At 35.3% G+C, this 15,077-nt stretch overlaps 2 protein-coding genes across 4 annotated transcripts in view; one reads left to right on the top strand and one right to left on the bottom strand.

Annotated features, from left to right (window-relative positions):
* The first annotated feature begins 488 nt into the window (after nt 1–488).
* On the top strand, nt 489–7,154 carry LOC131312056 (AP2-like ethylene-responsive transcription factor At1g16060). Its single transcript, XM_058339784.1, has 8 exons — nt 489–835; nt 1,241–1,323; nt 1,492–1,500; nt 1,950–2,038; nt 2,147–2,220; nt 2,330–2,380; nt 3,871–3,947; nt 6,523–7,154. The coding sequence occupies exons 1-8, from the start codon at nt 651–653 to the stop codon at nt 6,933–6,935; spliced, it is 981 nt and encodes a 326-aa protein (XP_058195767.1). The 5' UTR covers nt 489–650; the 3' UTR covers nt 6,936–7,154.
* Nucleotides 7,155–13,679: 6,525 nt separating this feature from the next.
* Nucleotides 13,680–15,077, bottom strand: part of LOC131312054 (tubby-like protein 8) — a 60,766-nt gene continuing 59,368 nt past the window's right edge. For 2 of the 3 annotated variants that reach the window (XM_058339777.1, XM_058339776.1), the window contains 4 exons: nt 14,914–15,003; nt 14,649–14,744; nt 14,152–14,219; nt 13,680–14,038 (listed from right to left, as the gene is read on the bottom strand). In XM_058339777.1, coding sequence (XP_058195760.1) covers nt 13,963–14,038; nt 14,152–14,219; nt 14,649–14,744; nt 14,914–15,003 — 330 coding nt within the window. In that variant the 3' untranslated portion in view covers nt 13,680–13,962. The remainder of the gene's footprint in view (nt 14,039–14,151; nt 14,220–14,648; nt 14,745–14,913; nt 15,004–15,077) is intronic. The other variant, XM_058339778.1, reaches the window with a different exon arrangement.

The raw sequence follows: 15,077 nt of genomic DNA, 5'->3' as shown, positions 1-15,077 counted from the left end.
AGAGGTATAGAGGAATTTCGATCGATAGAGAGTACTTGAACTCCCCTCTATTGTACTATGTGGCAAAACTGGTTTTTTTTTTTTTTGGAAACACGTTAGAAATACATTGATGAATAATAAGGGTTCAATGTGCTATTGCCATTACAATAATTAAGACATGCCAGCGACGAGCGAAGGCCAAACAAGGGTCTAAGGAACATAACACAAAGTACTGCCCTGCAAAATACAAAATACACTAAAACTATGCTATCGCCTAAAATAAAAGCTAACAAAAAGCTTAAGAATACCGATGACGTGCGAAAGCCAACAAAAGAGCTAAAGAACAGAGTGTGTACATTGAACAGTTGACATAGGAACGGGGCAGTATATGGTAGGAAATCTGTCAAAAAGTAGAATAACGGTGACAGCCCAACCGAGCCCAATATTCCAATACAAATCATAGTATAAATAAAGGCACGGTCCACACACAACACCAAAAAAAGTGTGGCCAACACAAACACCCAGCACCTCTCTCTCTCTCTAAGACACTGTCACCCCGTATCCGTAACCCTTGCCTTTATAAGCGCTGACGACCCAGTCATAGTTACTACTAACATCTCTCTTCTCTCTCTCCCTCTCTCTCAATCTCTGTCTTACCTGAATTGAGTGTGATGGGGAAGATCTCCAAGAAAACCCAGAAGAACAGCTCAAACACAAGTACCACCAGCAGCAGCAGCAGCAGTAACGATACCAATAGCACCAATCACGCTCCCAAAACAAAGCTGAAGCGCACGCGCAAGAGCCTTCCTCGTGATTCTCCCCCCCAGCGCAGCTCCGTCTACAGGGGCGTCACTAGGTATACAGTTGAATTTCTTGTTAAAGTTTGTTCTGTTGATGGCAACTAATTTTCAATGGTACCGGAACACATAATGCCAACGGTCGTCGTTCAAATGTAGTGGGATTTAGTCATTATATTTTGTTTGTACCTGTGAATTTTTCAAAAACAGATCTTCAGAGTGCCCGAAACCCCTCAAAATCGATATGTATAGAGTATCGGGTAAAAATCTATAAGTGTCCGAGAATCGACTGCTACACATTAAATTTCTATTCTTCCCAATGTGTGGGGTGTAACGGCACCAGAAGACCAAAAATCCAACAAATTTTTATGACCATCTATAGTCTTCCGTTTTCACAGTAGACTGAGTCTTAACATTATTGGAAGTCCTCAATTTGTTATAATGTTGATGATTTCGTGCGTCAGGCATCGGTGGACGGGCCGGTACGAAGCGCATTTGTGGGACAAGAACTGCTGGAACGAGGCACAGAGCAAGAAAGGAAGACAAGGTATTCTTGATCATCTCCTTAATTGATGGAGTATTCACCATTTTTAATAACTGTAACTGATCCATTTTTTCTATTGAAATGTTATTGATGAGTTGTTTTTCTTTCTCTTTTGACTTTCCTCTCCTAATTTGCGGATGATGTTTTTGGTGGAATTCAACTGGAATGCAGTATATCTAGGTAAGTTAGGTGCACCGTTATCTGCTCTGTATCACATATTTCTCATTTTCCAACTACTCTCCAAAAAGGTAAAAAACAAATGCTTGTCGCACTGGTCTAAGGTGCGTACAAGCTGATCCGGGACATCCTGCATTACCCCGAAAAAAATGATTTATTGCATTTTTAGGTACCATGTTTCGATATCATGAATCTCATAATGTGAATTCGAAAAACAATTATGGAATTCAACTCTAAAATCTAAAAACTATTGTTTTACATGAATCAATCGCTTTATTTAATGTCTCACACATGTCACGTATCATATAGTCAGTGGCAGACTGAAGGGGGTGCGAAAGGAGTCACGGAAACGCCCAAACGTAGTTGAGAGTTTTTCAGAAACTCTCAATTTTAAAAAAACATTTCAATAGAAACTCATGAATTTGAAGTTTTTTTGTTTGTTTTATTTTTAGGGGCCTATGACGGTGAAGAAGCGGCAGCACATGCTTATGACTTGGCAGCATTGAAGTACTGGGGACAAGACACCATCCTTAATTTTCCAGTAAAATTTCCTCACCAAAGTTCAATAAATTTCTTGAAATGTAATTGTTAATTTGACATTCCTCTGTATATTTTTGAATTATAAATTAAAATTTACCATGTAATATAGCTTTCTACTTATGAAGAGGAGTTTAAGGAAATGGAGGGTCAATCAAGAGAAGAATACATTGGCTCTCTGAGGAGGTAATATTCACATCAGTCGACATTTAAATTAGAAAATTACAAAGACATATATGTGTGTGAAGTAATTTCTTTTTTCTTTTTTTTTCTAATTTTTTTTTTTTTTTTGCAGAAAAAGCAGTGGGTTCTCCAGGGGAGTTTCCAAATATAGAGGAGTAGCAAGGTAAGGCTCACATGGATTTCGATCACTTTGGAGATCCGAATTGCTCATTTTGCATGATCTTTCTAACATACCAACCATGAAAGGTTGATGAGATGAACGTAGATAAATTTAGGGCGCTGCTATTCGCAGCCCTTTATTTTTTTTCATAGCCCATTACATTTCGGTAAATGGTTGTTGAAAATCATAAATAACATTTCGGTAAATTGCTGTTGAAAACAAGATTATATTTCGGTAACTACATGTCGAAAATATGTTCAACTTTCGGTAAACAACTGCCGAACATACATTTTCGGTAAATAGCTGTTGAAAAAAATATTATATTTCGGTAATTGAATGCTGAAAATATATCTCAATTTCGGTAACTAACTGTCGAGTATAATTAAAAATTTTTAACGGGCTATGGGAGAAAATAGAGGGCTGCGAATAGCAACGCCCTAAATTTATATCTTCAAAATGAGGAAAAACTTCAAAATAACCCCCAACCTTTACTCTAAATTTCAATTAGATTTTCAATTTTTTAAAAAAAAAAATCAATTTTACTCCCAACGTCATCTTCCGTTAATCAAAATGCTCCCTTCCGTCCGAATGACAAACAGATTTAGTTAAAAACTCCGTTAAATAGCATCCCGATATAATTTCGATGATCCGAGCCGCTCAATGTGTTCAAAACATGATTTTAAGGGTGCCCGCTAGAAATCAACAAAAAAAAGGGGCTAGGAAGTGTTTCATCCGAACAGTTTTTTATTGAAGTCATTCGGACGGAATGAGGTATTTTGATTAACGGAAGATAACGTTGGGAGTGAAATTAATTTTTTTTAAAAGGTTGGAAGTCTAATTAAAATTTAGATTAAAGATTGAGGGTATTTTGAAATTTTCTCTCAAAATGATGAACAATTTATTGTCAAAATCATACTTTATGCCCATCACGTATAGGCCATTGTGATTTGACACATGCCTATTGCCTACAATCAAACATAGATCTTTTCGTTCATACTATGTTCAACAAGCCTTGTAAGACGTACAATTTGACTCACCAAAGTAAGTCAGGAATGGGCCATATACCAAGCTCTGAAAACTAGTAGTACTTATTTAGCTTTTTTAGTAATCGAGTGTTTAAAATCAGCTTACGCGCACGTCGACTAATCTCGAGATCTTAAAAGTTAACAATCAATTAATCAAAACAAACTTATGGCGGATCGAAAGATAATTAATTTGCTGGTAATGGGAGTCGAACCTCGATTTTGGACGATTTAAAATTCTTTATCGCTATCATGTTTCAACTCGACCAATCCGTTCCGTTCCGCGATACAATATTTATTTAGTCGGCCATCCAATTTTTGGTGGAAATTAATGAATCGAGCGGTGTCCACAACCATTGCAAAGGGACCCCATTATAAATGCTGTACTGTTTATTCAACATGGTATCTGTATTTGGTTGAATACTTGAATTTGAGTGCACCACTGAGATTTTCCGGCTATTGAATACGCAGACACCACCACAATGGAAGATGGGAGGCCCGAATTGGCAGAGTTTTTGGCAACAAATATCTCTACCTCGGTACCTATGGTAATTTTTTTTTACGCTTTTATCTTTTTTTTTATTTTATAATTCAAAAATCCGGGCCAGCTTACGCGCGGCCTCGACTGATTCTGGAAGACCAGATTCACCGCCCAGTTGTAGGGGTTTCAATTAAAAGCTTTGTTCCCTAATCTTCTTCTTCTCTTTAATTAATCGTTCATCAGATTTAGATCTCCTGTTTTGAGGGAACTGACAATAAAAGAATCTTTCTCTTTATGGCATAGGATCATCCAATGAGAGAGGGAATAAATGAATGAAGCCATTTATAACAAGAACAAAAAAACAATGCCACATCATATATGCTCACAAAAACATTAAAGTATTCTTTTGGTTTTGCATATTTGGTTAACAAACTTTGCATGATTATTAAAAAATAATTCTTGTAATTTTCCCCTCGTTAAAATTGTTTAAATAAATCTAAAATGTTTGTCTTCTCAAATTAAGAAATGCTAGCTAGATTTATCTTTTCGTCAATAGGAGCTAATTTACACACACATATCATGAATCACTTCGTACTAGAAGCGAAAACCTCTAGCAATAGAAGTATTCCAACCATACAACTTATTCCAATCCAACAACCGCAACTATAAAATCACAAAAGAACTCGTAATTTTCATTGGCTGATAAATATTAATCAAATCTTGCTTTCGCCATAAATAGAACCCTTGACTTTTCAATTGAGAATGCATTCTTGCTTTCAATTTAGAGCGGATAAGGTGGCCAAATTAGGTCTAGGTTCATACGAAATTAAGCATAATCAAGAAATAATCTTTTGGCAAGAGAGAAAGTAATATTATTCTAACGGTCTTGCTATCTGGGCTGACGATAAGCACACTAAAAGACAACGGAAATATGTATTTCTGTTTATTTGTTACATCATTTAATACACGTTCACACATCTATTATTATCACCCCATTGGGCTGATTTTAAAATTTTTCTTATTCTAATGGTTGATTTTAAATGTTGTATGGTGGTCAATTACTTGTACGTATTGGCCAGAAAAACCATGGGAATTAGCATAAATAAATGCACGTACGTGTACTCTTGATATAGGTCAAACATGACAAATCCACAAAACCATACCTGTCCAATAGTTGTTTTTTTATAATACCCTTTCAAAAACCCAAAAGACATTTTTAAAAAAGGAAAAAAATTAAATAAACAAGTATATCTGTCTTTGTAAGTTGATGTTAATTTTAAAATTGGAGATACTTAACGAATCTTATGATGCCATGCTTTTTGTTGGTTAATAAGGGAACAGTGATAATATAATCTCTATTTTAAGTAGGGGAATATTAATTAGTCAAGACATAAACAGGAACCAATTGGAAAAAAAGATAGAAAATCATTGAAAAATGGAACAAGCAATTACAGTTGGCGGTTGTACATATATATAGATCACCAGCCCTCACCAGCTAGCTACCTAGCTAGGTCTTCTTCTACTTGAGAGATTTCAGACCCTACTAAATATTCAAAACCCTCGACCAAATTTAGCAGCTAGCTAGCTAGACAAATTGAATTGATGAATGGGTACCCATTAATTAGAGTCACCGTATTTAATTAGGTTGCGCGACTTGAACTTCTTTATACCTAAGAAGTTCTGCACCGGTGTACGTTCCGATCGTTTTTCAATGTTGTCACTTGTTTCTTTCTTCGATCAGCGGTTCTCGCTTGATTCGGTACGTAGCGCCCCAAAATAAACTGAAATGATAGTGCACGAATTCTGTATTACGAGAATTTGAGGAGATTTAGGTCTTATGTTGCTTGTGAATGTATGTGAAGTTGATGAGTTAGCATACGTAGTTAAATATATAAGCCACCACACCAATATATACTCTCACTTAAATGTGTGCCCGAATGTGGCCACCAGTCTTGCACAATGTTGACTCCAAAGTACAGTACTATTTGGAATCTCACTCTATGAGTAAACTTGCTCAACTATATTAATTATATGCGGTGATATACCAAATTGTAAAGAAACATATACTAATTTAATAACATCTCAAAAAAAAAAAAAACTAATTTAATAATTTAATAATTTATTCAGATGGATTCTAGAACTGGAATCTACCAGTAAACTATTTTAATTATTTATTCAGATGTATTCAGATATGGAATTTTTTTTTTTTTTTTGGGGGGTTACACTCGGATGGACTTTTGCAATGGAATCTAATAGTATTATAAACGACAAAATAGAGCCGGTCAACATGTTTAGATCATTATTTAAGAGCTTTTGTGAAAAATCAGCTTACTTTAGATATTGATAAAAAGTTATTCCATTCATTTAATTTTTCCCCCTGTAAATTTAAGAATGAAAACCGATTAAGCCCTCACCGATAATGCGAATGAGCTTTTTTTTTTTCCGGAGACTCTAAAGAATATTTTTTAATTAAATAAATTGAATGGTTCCGATCATTCGTGTAAAACCCCGAGATAGATTTCATACAATCGGGTGTACATTTGGTATGTGTTCATATTTTTTTTTTTTGTTTTTCGGGTTATCTAGCACTTCTTGAATTTATTTACGCATCCACTTTTTTTTTTTTTTTTCCAATTCCGCAGCTACCCAAGAAGAGGCAGCAACAGCATACGACTTGGCAGCTATAGAGTACAGGGGACTTAACGCCGTCACCAACTTCGACCTCAGCCGTTACATCGACTGGGTGCCACCAAACCAAAACAACCCCAACAACTCTCCACCAAACCCTAACCCTAATGTTGACGGCGGCAATCTCTTACCTGACCCTACCAACGAATTGGACCTAAGTTTCCTCCACCACCAAAACTCCACCTCCACCACCACCACCGCCGCCGAATCAACCTTACTTCCCCCGCGGAGTAGTTTTCCTGATGACATACAGACTTACTTTGACTGTAACGATTCCGGAAGCTACGATGAAGGGGATGGCATAACATTTGATGATTTGAATTCGTTTGCCTCCCATATCTTCAACTTTGAATTTGATGCCAACTAGAGACAATTAATTCAGGGACTTTAGGGGGTTTTTCTTTGGTTTTTTTACTACGATATTATGGTTCTCTTTCTATTCTGAAAAATGGAAGGGATAAGTGTTTTTTTTTTTTTGCATTCTTTTCTTGAATTAGTGAGTATTGGTTATTACTTATTACATGTAGATAAACGAAAATAGACATTCATTTACCCGTGTTTCAATAAGAGAATTGTTGGGATGTAAGAGCGTCATTTTTATTTATTCCTCTATATATACCTCTGTTTCAAATTGTTGTGTCTGTTTCCTTTTTAAAATCTCACAATTTTTTGGGACGGAGGAAGTATATAACATGAGTATTTGTCTCTTGGTTTTGTTCTTGTCTGTGTAGAACGTATGCTTGTTCTAGCTCTTCTTAGTTAGTTTTGGCGCGATTTCATTGCCTAAAACTGGAATGTGTTCATGTGTTGGTTATTGCCCAAAAATATTTGGTAACGTGCTTCAATTATTGATACATTCTCATAGAGATCAATGTATGAGGGAGTGAACTTAAAACTGAGCTAAGGGTATTCAAAATTTCAAACGAACACCCTAAACTATTTCTCCTACACATGATGATATTTCATATGTTTCAAAGTTAATTCATTATTTGAGCTCCCTATTCAAAAACTTTGAACACCAAACTCATTTAAAGTACTTGAGCACCTAATAGTTTACTACTGCAATCCGATTTGATTAGTTCAAAGAAACAATTGAAGGATGAAGGTTATAATAATATTATGTCAAAAAAGCAAAACAAATATGGAAAATCAAATGTTTTATGCCAGAAGCAATGTACCGATTTGTTAAGTTAGTTATGTGTTTTTTCCCGATAGAATTGATAACATTTAAGTTACTCTCTTATGACTACCGGAAAAAAAAAAAAAAAAAAAAATCCTGGGGCACAACTACTAGTGGCCGATAGCTTGTAAGTTGTCCTTTTCTCTTGTTGTGTCACGATTGAAGAGAATAAATGATGTATACATGCAATATATATAATAATATTGTTGGTTCTTTTCTACTTTTATGTACGTATATATATATTTTTTTAACTACAAAAAATTCACCTTTAACCGTCTAAGACGTCATTTTTTCGTTCTCTACCTAACAAATCTGTAACACACAATTTTGGGTCTCATTTTAAACCATTTGTATCATATAACGAATTCTTAAGAAATGTATTTTGTACGTTAAGAATGAAATGAGGCTCTAAAACTCCAACTCCCACTTAATTAAATTGATTGACTTCTATGTGCCTCTTGTCTTGTGACGCAAACTCCATTTAAAATGGCCCTATGAGATCATGCTAGAAGAAGACATGTTTATGTTACAAGAGGTTGACAGCAGCCACCAAATTAGTTTTGTTGATTCCCTATGAAATCAGGAATTGAAACTCCAATTGATGCTTAATTAATTTACAACTCTAATACAAGTAGCTGGTTTACTTTAATTAAGAACCAATTAAATCATTAGAGCATCTCCATTAATGGTCTCGATCGTTTGGAGCGGTTTTCGTGTCGTTTCCTTATTAAACTCTGGATTGCATGAGTTATTATTATTATTATTTTATGAGCAGATGTCCGGGTCAGTTTGTTTGCATTTCGACTAGTTTCGTTGTTTTGAAGTAAACGATCGGAAAACCTTCCAGTGGCAAACAAGTCTTGAATGTTTGGCCTCCGCGTGATTTGAACATGCGACCTCATGTATGACATACACTTATTTGCTTTTTCATACCTACTTAGCCAAACCCCTTATGGTTATTGGCAAAACAAGCATGCTTGAAATGTTTGTACATTCTTGTAAAAAGAATATGAATTGGATCATCTTCAGTCTCAGTTGTTCATCTAAACAATCAATGGTTTGGATTTGTTGATAATCTCTTATCGGTAAATTAGAGACTGTCAACAATTTTCTTTTAACTATTGATTATCGAGATAGGCAACCGAGATATGAATTGTTTGGTAATTCGAAAATAAAAATATGACAACTTCTGTTAACCATTGGCATGACTTTTGGCCCAATAACATCTGGGGATGCACTTAAGTGTTAGAATAAAGGAGGTCAGGAATTCAACTCTTACTCAAAGGTGATGCACTTAAGTACTAGGAGAAATGAGATCAGGAGTTCAACTCCTTCTCCAAAGTGTTGTTAATCTAACTAGTCTACAATATTACTTAGGAAAAAAAAAATTCTAACAATATTGACTTTCGCGATTAAAAAGAAAACATATTTGTTAACCATTATCAAGGACACAAGCTGACAAGATCCTTTGATAATTTTGTCAAAGGTGATCTATATATTTAAGCGAGGGAAAATTTCAAAAAAACTTCTGAACTTTCTGACAACTTGCAAAAAAACACCTGGACTTTCACTATTGACAAAAAAACACCTAAACTTAGCATTCCGTTAGCAATTAGGCCCCTGCCGTTCAATTCCGTCTAGTCCTAACGGATGGAGCTAACGGAAGGCATTAACTTTTTATTTTTTTTTACTTTTTACATTCAAAAATTACTTTTAAACTCTTTCTTTTTTTATTGGTAAATAAATATGCAATAAAGTTATTTTTTTTTCTTACTATTTATCAAAAATTACTTTAACTCTATTTTTTACTATTTAATTACAAAAATAAATTTAACCACCATCTTTTTTGTTACTTTCAAATTTTACCTTTCCCCTTCTCTCTCTCTCTCCCTCTTTTTTTTTTAGAACTTTAACCCCACTCCACCAATCAACTGCCAAAGCTCTAGCTCTAATTTCAGAAATTCAAAATTACTTTTAACTTCGTTTTTTTAGCATTCTTTTTTTTACTCTTTATTTTTTGTAGTAAATAAATATGATACAAAGTTTTTTTCTTACTATTTATCAAAAATTACTTTAACTCTAATTTTTACTATTTATAATAATAACTTTAAGACCCATTTTTACTTTCAAATACTCTTTCTCTCTCTCCACTGATGAAAATCCTCCCCCCTCTTCTCTCCACCGATCAGTTTGGAGAAACCCAAAATTCCTCTATCAGTTGGTTGTGGGGTTAAATTTGAAAGTAACAATAAAAAAACGGGGCGGGGTGCGGGGAAGCAGGGGGGTGTTAAAATAATTTTCGTAAATAGTTAAAAAATAGGGGTGAATAATTTTTGGAAAAGAGGAAGGAAAAAAAAACTTTATTGCATATATATTTATGACTAAAAAAAGAATGAGTTAAAAGTAATTTTTGAAAGTAAAAGTAGTAAAAAAAAGAAAAGGTTACAAAGAGGAGGTTAAAAGAACTTTTGAATTTTTGAAATTGTGGCTAAGGCTTTGGCGGTTGGTTGTGGGGTTAATTGGTGGTGTGGAGTCGATTCTAATAAGAAAAAAAGGGAGAAGGGGGGGGGGGGGGGGGGGGGGGGTGGGGGTAAAATTTGCAAATAAAAAATAGGGTTAAAGTAATTTTTGATAAATAATAAGAAAAAAAAGAACTTTATTGCATATTTATTTACCAATAAAAAAAGAAAGAGTTAAAAGTAATTTTTAAATGTAAAAAGTAAAAAAAAAAAGAGTTAATGCCTTCCGTTAGGACTAGACGGAATTGGACGGCAGGGGCCTAATTGCTAACGAAATGCTAAGTTTAGGTGTTTTTTTGTCAATAATGAAAGTCCAGGTGTTTTTTTGCAAGTTGTCAGAAAGTTCAGTGGCTTTTTTGAAATTTTCCCTTTAAGCAATGACGAATGCTTACATTTATGTAAGGGGGAAACAATGCTGTACAGGTAGGTTTGTTGGTTGTTAAAAGGGTGCAGAATTTGTTGAGGTGTGCACGTTGGTCCGGACATACGATTATCAAAAAAAGGTTTATGTAGGTTTATACAAAGTTGTAAATCTTTCAATTTATCAAATTATGCGAAGAATTATTCACACACCTTATCAAGCGGGTGAACAAAACCATGGGAGCAGAGCAATTTATACTTCATTGGATAGTTGTATGGGAAAATGACGGCCCAAGACGTGTTTTAATAACTAATACCCATCAAAGACAAGCTAAGAATATTTGTTAATGCTGAAAATGTCCTTGACAAATACATTAATTATCAAAACACGTCATTGACCGTCATTTTCCCTAGTTGTCTGGCTGATGAAAAACAAGATAAACAATTATATACGAGCGGTAAATCCTATGTCATGATTCAATTTCCAATTTTTTATTCATTCAGGGTGTCTATATCAGTTGACGCGCATCTCGATTAACTTCTGAGAGATCGATTCTACTGTCTACAAGCAGAACCCAATTAAAATCGAGACAAGATCTCATACGCAATGACATCATAAGAAATACTTTATAGTATCATATATATATGTGTGTGTGTGTGTCTTGTCCTTGGGGCCATGTACGTACCTAAGCATAACAACAGTGATGCTTCAGGGATTATAATTGAGTATATTTAATTTGTATACCATTTGATGTGATGTCTTAATGGTACTAATATAAAATAGACTATATGAGCCAATTAAACTGATAATAGTAATGTCATGCAAAGTTAAATAGTAGTATAGTACTGAGGCTCCGTTTCGGAAAGAAAAATAAATACTTATTTTTTAAGAAGGCAATTTCAAATTCAAAAATTATGTGCTTCCGCAAATTATTTTTCTATCAATATGGATATTGTTTGATAGATTTCATTGAGATCTTTAATACGGTGCAAAAAAAATTAAAAAATTATTTTTTATTTACATTATTTTTGAATTTAAAAATGTGAAATAAGAACTTATTTTTTAAAAAAGTGTTCTGGAACGGAGCCTGAAGTCTTATATGCTATTTTGGGCATGTGATGTGTCATTTTAACTCTCTCCGTTTCATGTTACTTGTTCAATATTTCATTTTAAGATGTTTCAAAATACTTGTCCTTTATGAAAACTCAAAGCCAAAAGTGTGCTAATTTTTCACAAATGAACCCTCATAAATAAGAATATAAATGTAGTTTTGGATAAAGAGATAAGGGGAAAATACCGAAAATTTAATAAAAGTTTCCGAGGAGACATGCATTATTAATTTATTACATATCTCACCAAAAAAATTGAGTTCGTCCTGCCGGAATGAGGGATGCTACCAAGCAGCACCCTGCAAAGTGGTGCAGAGTGATCGATCCGGTCGCTCATCTCGGCAATTGATGATTCGTGTCTTAATCGAGTAATGAACGGTTCAGATTTGTATGTGATTTGTGTGTGCTCAGATTCAAACCGAGCCGTCTGTGCCGAGATGAACGGTCGGATCGACTGCTAGGGAGCATCCCTGGGTACCGGACAAGCAACATGTAACGGAGGAAGTAAAGAATGGTTGCGTCTAAAACTCCACTCCCACTTTCATTGACTTGAAAGCCTCCATGAGATCATCAGCTAGCTTGAGAAAGACGTGGGTGTGAATCAGTACAAAAAGAGGTTGAGAGCAGCCACCAAATTAGTTTTGTCGATTCCATATTAGATCACGAACTGGAACTCCAAATGATGCTTTTGTGAATTTTCAATATACAAGTTGCTGTTTTGACTTTAAAGAATCGATTAAATGATTAATGTTGATGAGCAAACAAACGTTCTGACTTCATTTACCCACCTAACACATGAGTGCATAATTCAGCCAATGGTAACCGTCAAATCGTTCGATTCAGCTGAAGGAAATATAGACTATTGAATCAATCACTTTCGTTTATCTGACTGAGCTATTTTTTAACGTGATGACTTGAAAAAACATTTTGAAGTTAGTGAACAACTTGAATCATTTGTGTAGAAATCCAAAGAAGGCCTGGGCCCATACTGCGATCTGTGCATATAGGTATATACCCATAGGCCATAGCCATTCTGGCTTAACGACAAGGAGGAGTCCATGCGGTAGGTGATGGCGTGGTTGCGACTCTGACTGTTGCAAGATCTAGAGGTGATGACTAATGGCGGTGATGGTGGTGTTTGGAGGTGGTGGGTTGCCTATCGGGATGTGGTGGACGGAGATTTTGGGTGGTGGTGGCTGAAGATTGTTTCAAATGGTTAGGTTAGGTTTTGGGCTTCTTGGATTGAATTTGGCCCATTGTTTGTCTGGACTTTACATATTTAGGTGTTTCAGGCTTGACCTCTGAGTGTTTTTTGGTCTTTATCCCATTAGATTTTTTTTTTCACTCTCCTCCCCCAACTTGATACTGTATATCATTTGTCAAGTTTTCCTCAATAAATTTTTTGCCTATCAAAAAAAAAAAGTGGATAGCCGGAAGAGCATAACAAAGTCATTTAGTCTACATCTACTAGAGTGTGTTTTTTTCAAAGGTTATCCCAAGTTATTTTGGAAAGTTTCTCCCAAACCAAATCATGGTGTGTGTGTGTGTGTTTATATGCATGTACAATGAATGAAGTATATATCGTTTACTGAAATGGAAAACATAATCCAATTCGTCGGTGGATTCAAATGGTTTCATAATATGCAAATGACACGAATGAGCAGACTCTTCTTCCCTTTTCTTTGAAATGTTTATTTTCCTCACAAGAAAAGAATGGTGATTGACACAGAAATTTGAAGAGGAAAGAACAAAACAAAGAAGCAGGAATGTGTTTTTCTGCTAACAGTAATAATGTAGTGGAAAATCAAATACCCATTCGAACAAAAACCAGTGAACTTGCTTACGAAGTATTATTTCGTGACTCCAGAAATTTGAGATGAGTTCCAATATGTTCAATTTACTTGGAATACAACAAAGTGAACAAACAGAGAACTCAGATGCGTGAAGGGATAGAACTCGGGTTCAAATTACTTGGAACTAATATAGACCAGAAAAGTCGAGTAGAATAGTTCTTTTGTGATTAGAGTTAGAAGATAGAACAAAAGCATTCTCCTTGATACTAGTTCGGCTCGATGTCCTTCCAGAAATTGAGGACTATTTTCCATCTGAGCAAAAGACTTACAAACTGAGCTCAAAATCGCAGCACATAAGCTGAATCAGTGGGTAGTGGAATAAAATATCTTCCCGTTCAGAGGTTGAACTATGATGACAACTGCAGAATACAATCACAATGCGCAGCAAAGCTTTGAATCGATGGAAGCCAAACATATGCAAAATGCTTGGAAACCAGTCAAAGGATATCTGCAACGAAAAAAGTACTGATAAAACTTTAGTTTCTCTTGTCCTAGTTATCCCTCGAGTATCAAGACAGGCACCAAATGTAAAGTAAAAAAGGGAGGTATTCTCTTATATACCTGTAATCCATTACATACTTCGATTTCGCCACCCTTCCAAGTTGTAAGATTGTCTGCTTTCCATTCTCCTAAGTAAACCAAATAAAGTTAGTACTTCACCACGACGACTGTTGGATAAATATGAAATTTCTTTCATGCAAGGGAGAGGCTAGAATTGGCTTCCTAGCTAGTGTGACCATTCTTTTGTTCAAATATCATAAGCATTAGAGGGTCCAAGTAAATGGGGTATATGTGTCGGACACATCTTCCACACCCTTACACATGCCATATCCATCGAACAAGGGTACTGTGAGGAAAATAGAAGATTCCAAAGAGTCCATGCCACAGTGGTATATAAAAGTATGTACGCATAGTGAGATTTTTTCCATATGGCACGCAGCATTTGTATGTTGGAAACTGAAGTGTTTTTGTTTCACTGGAACCTTTCAGCCTGGCAACAGCTTAGAAAGAACTCAAACAAGGAATGAAAATGGGGAGGATAGCAAGTTGAATTATACCTCCAAAATCAGCTGGAAATTCTTCACCGAGCTCTGGATTCTAAGTCCTACTTGCGTTCTGTCTCTATAGTCTAACTCATATTGTTTTGAAAGCTGCTAGAGCAACAACAAAATAAACCCGAAACACAGAGATAAGGTGGTAAAACATGATGTGTTTGCAAAGAAACATATGCTAGACTCTAGAGCAACAAAACTAATCCACGCAAAACACAGTGGTACGTGGTAAAACATGATAGGTTTCATAATAAACCATATGTGAACTTACGTTGTTGTAATGTGGAATCCTAGAGAATAGCTGATGGACTTTGTTCGCTTTCCCTTCCCAATCCTTTGGTAGTCCAGCAACATGTTGTACCTACAGTTAATGCACGAAACACATTACAAAGGACAAGGAGATTGGCAACTTGAAAATGACTACATGATTTACAA

Source organism: Rhododendron vialii, chromosome 12a (genome assembly GCF_030253575.1).
Source record: "Rhododendron vialii isolate Sample 1 chromosome 12a, ASM3025357v1".
NCBI classification, from domain to species: Eukaryota; Viridiplantae; Streptophyta; class Magnoliopsida; order Ericales; family Ericaceae; genus Rhododendron; species Rhododendron vialii.
Note: the sequence above shows the minus strand (reverse complement) of the source record. Positions and strands in the feature narration are given on the sequence as shown.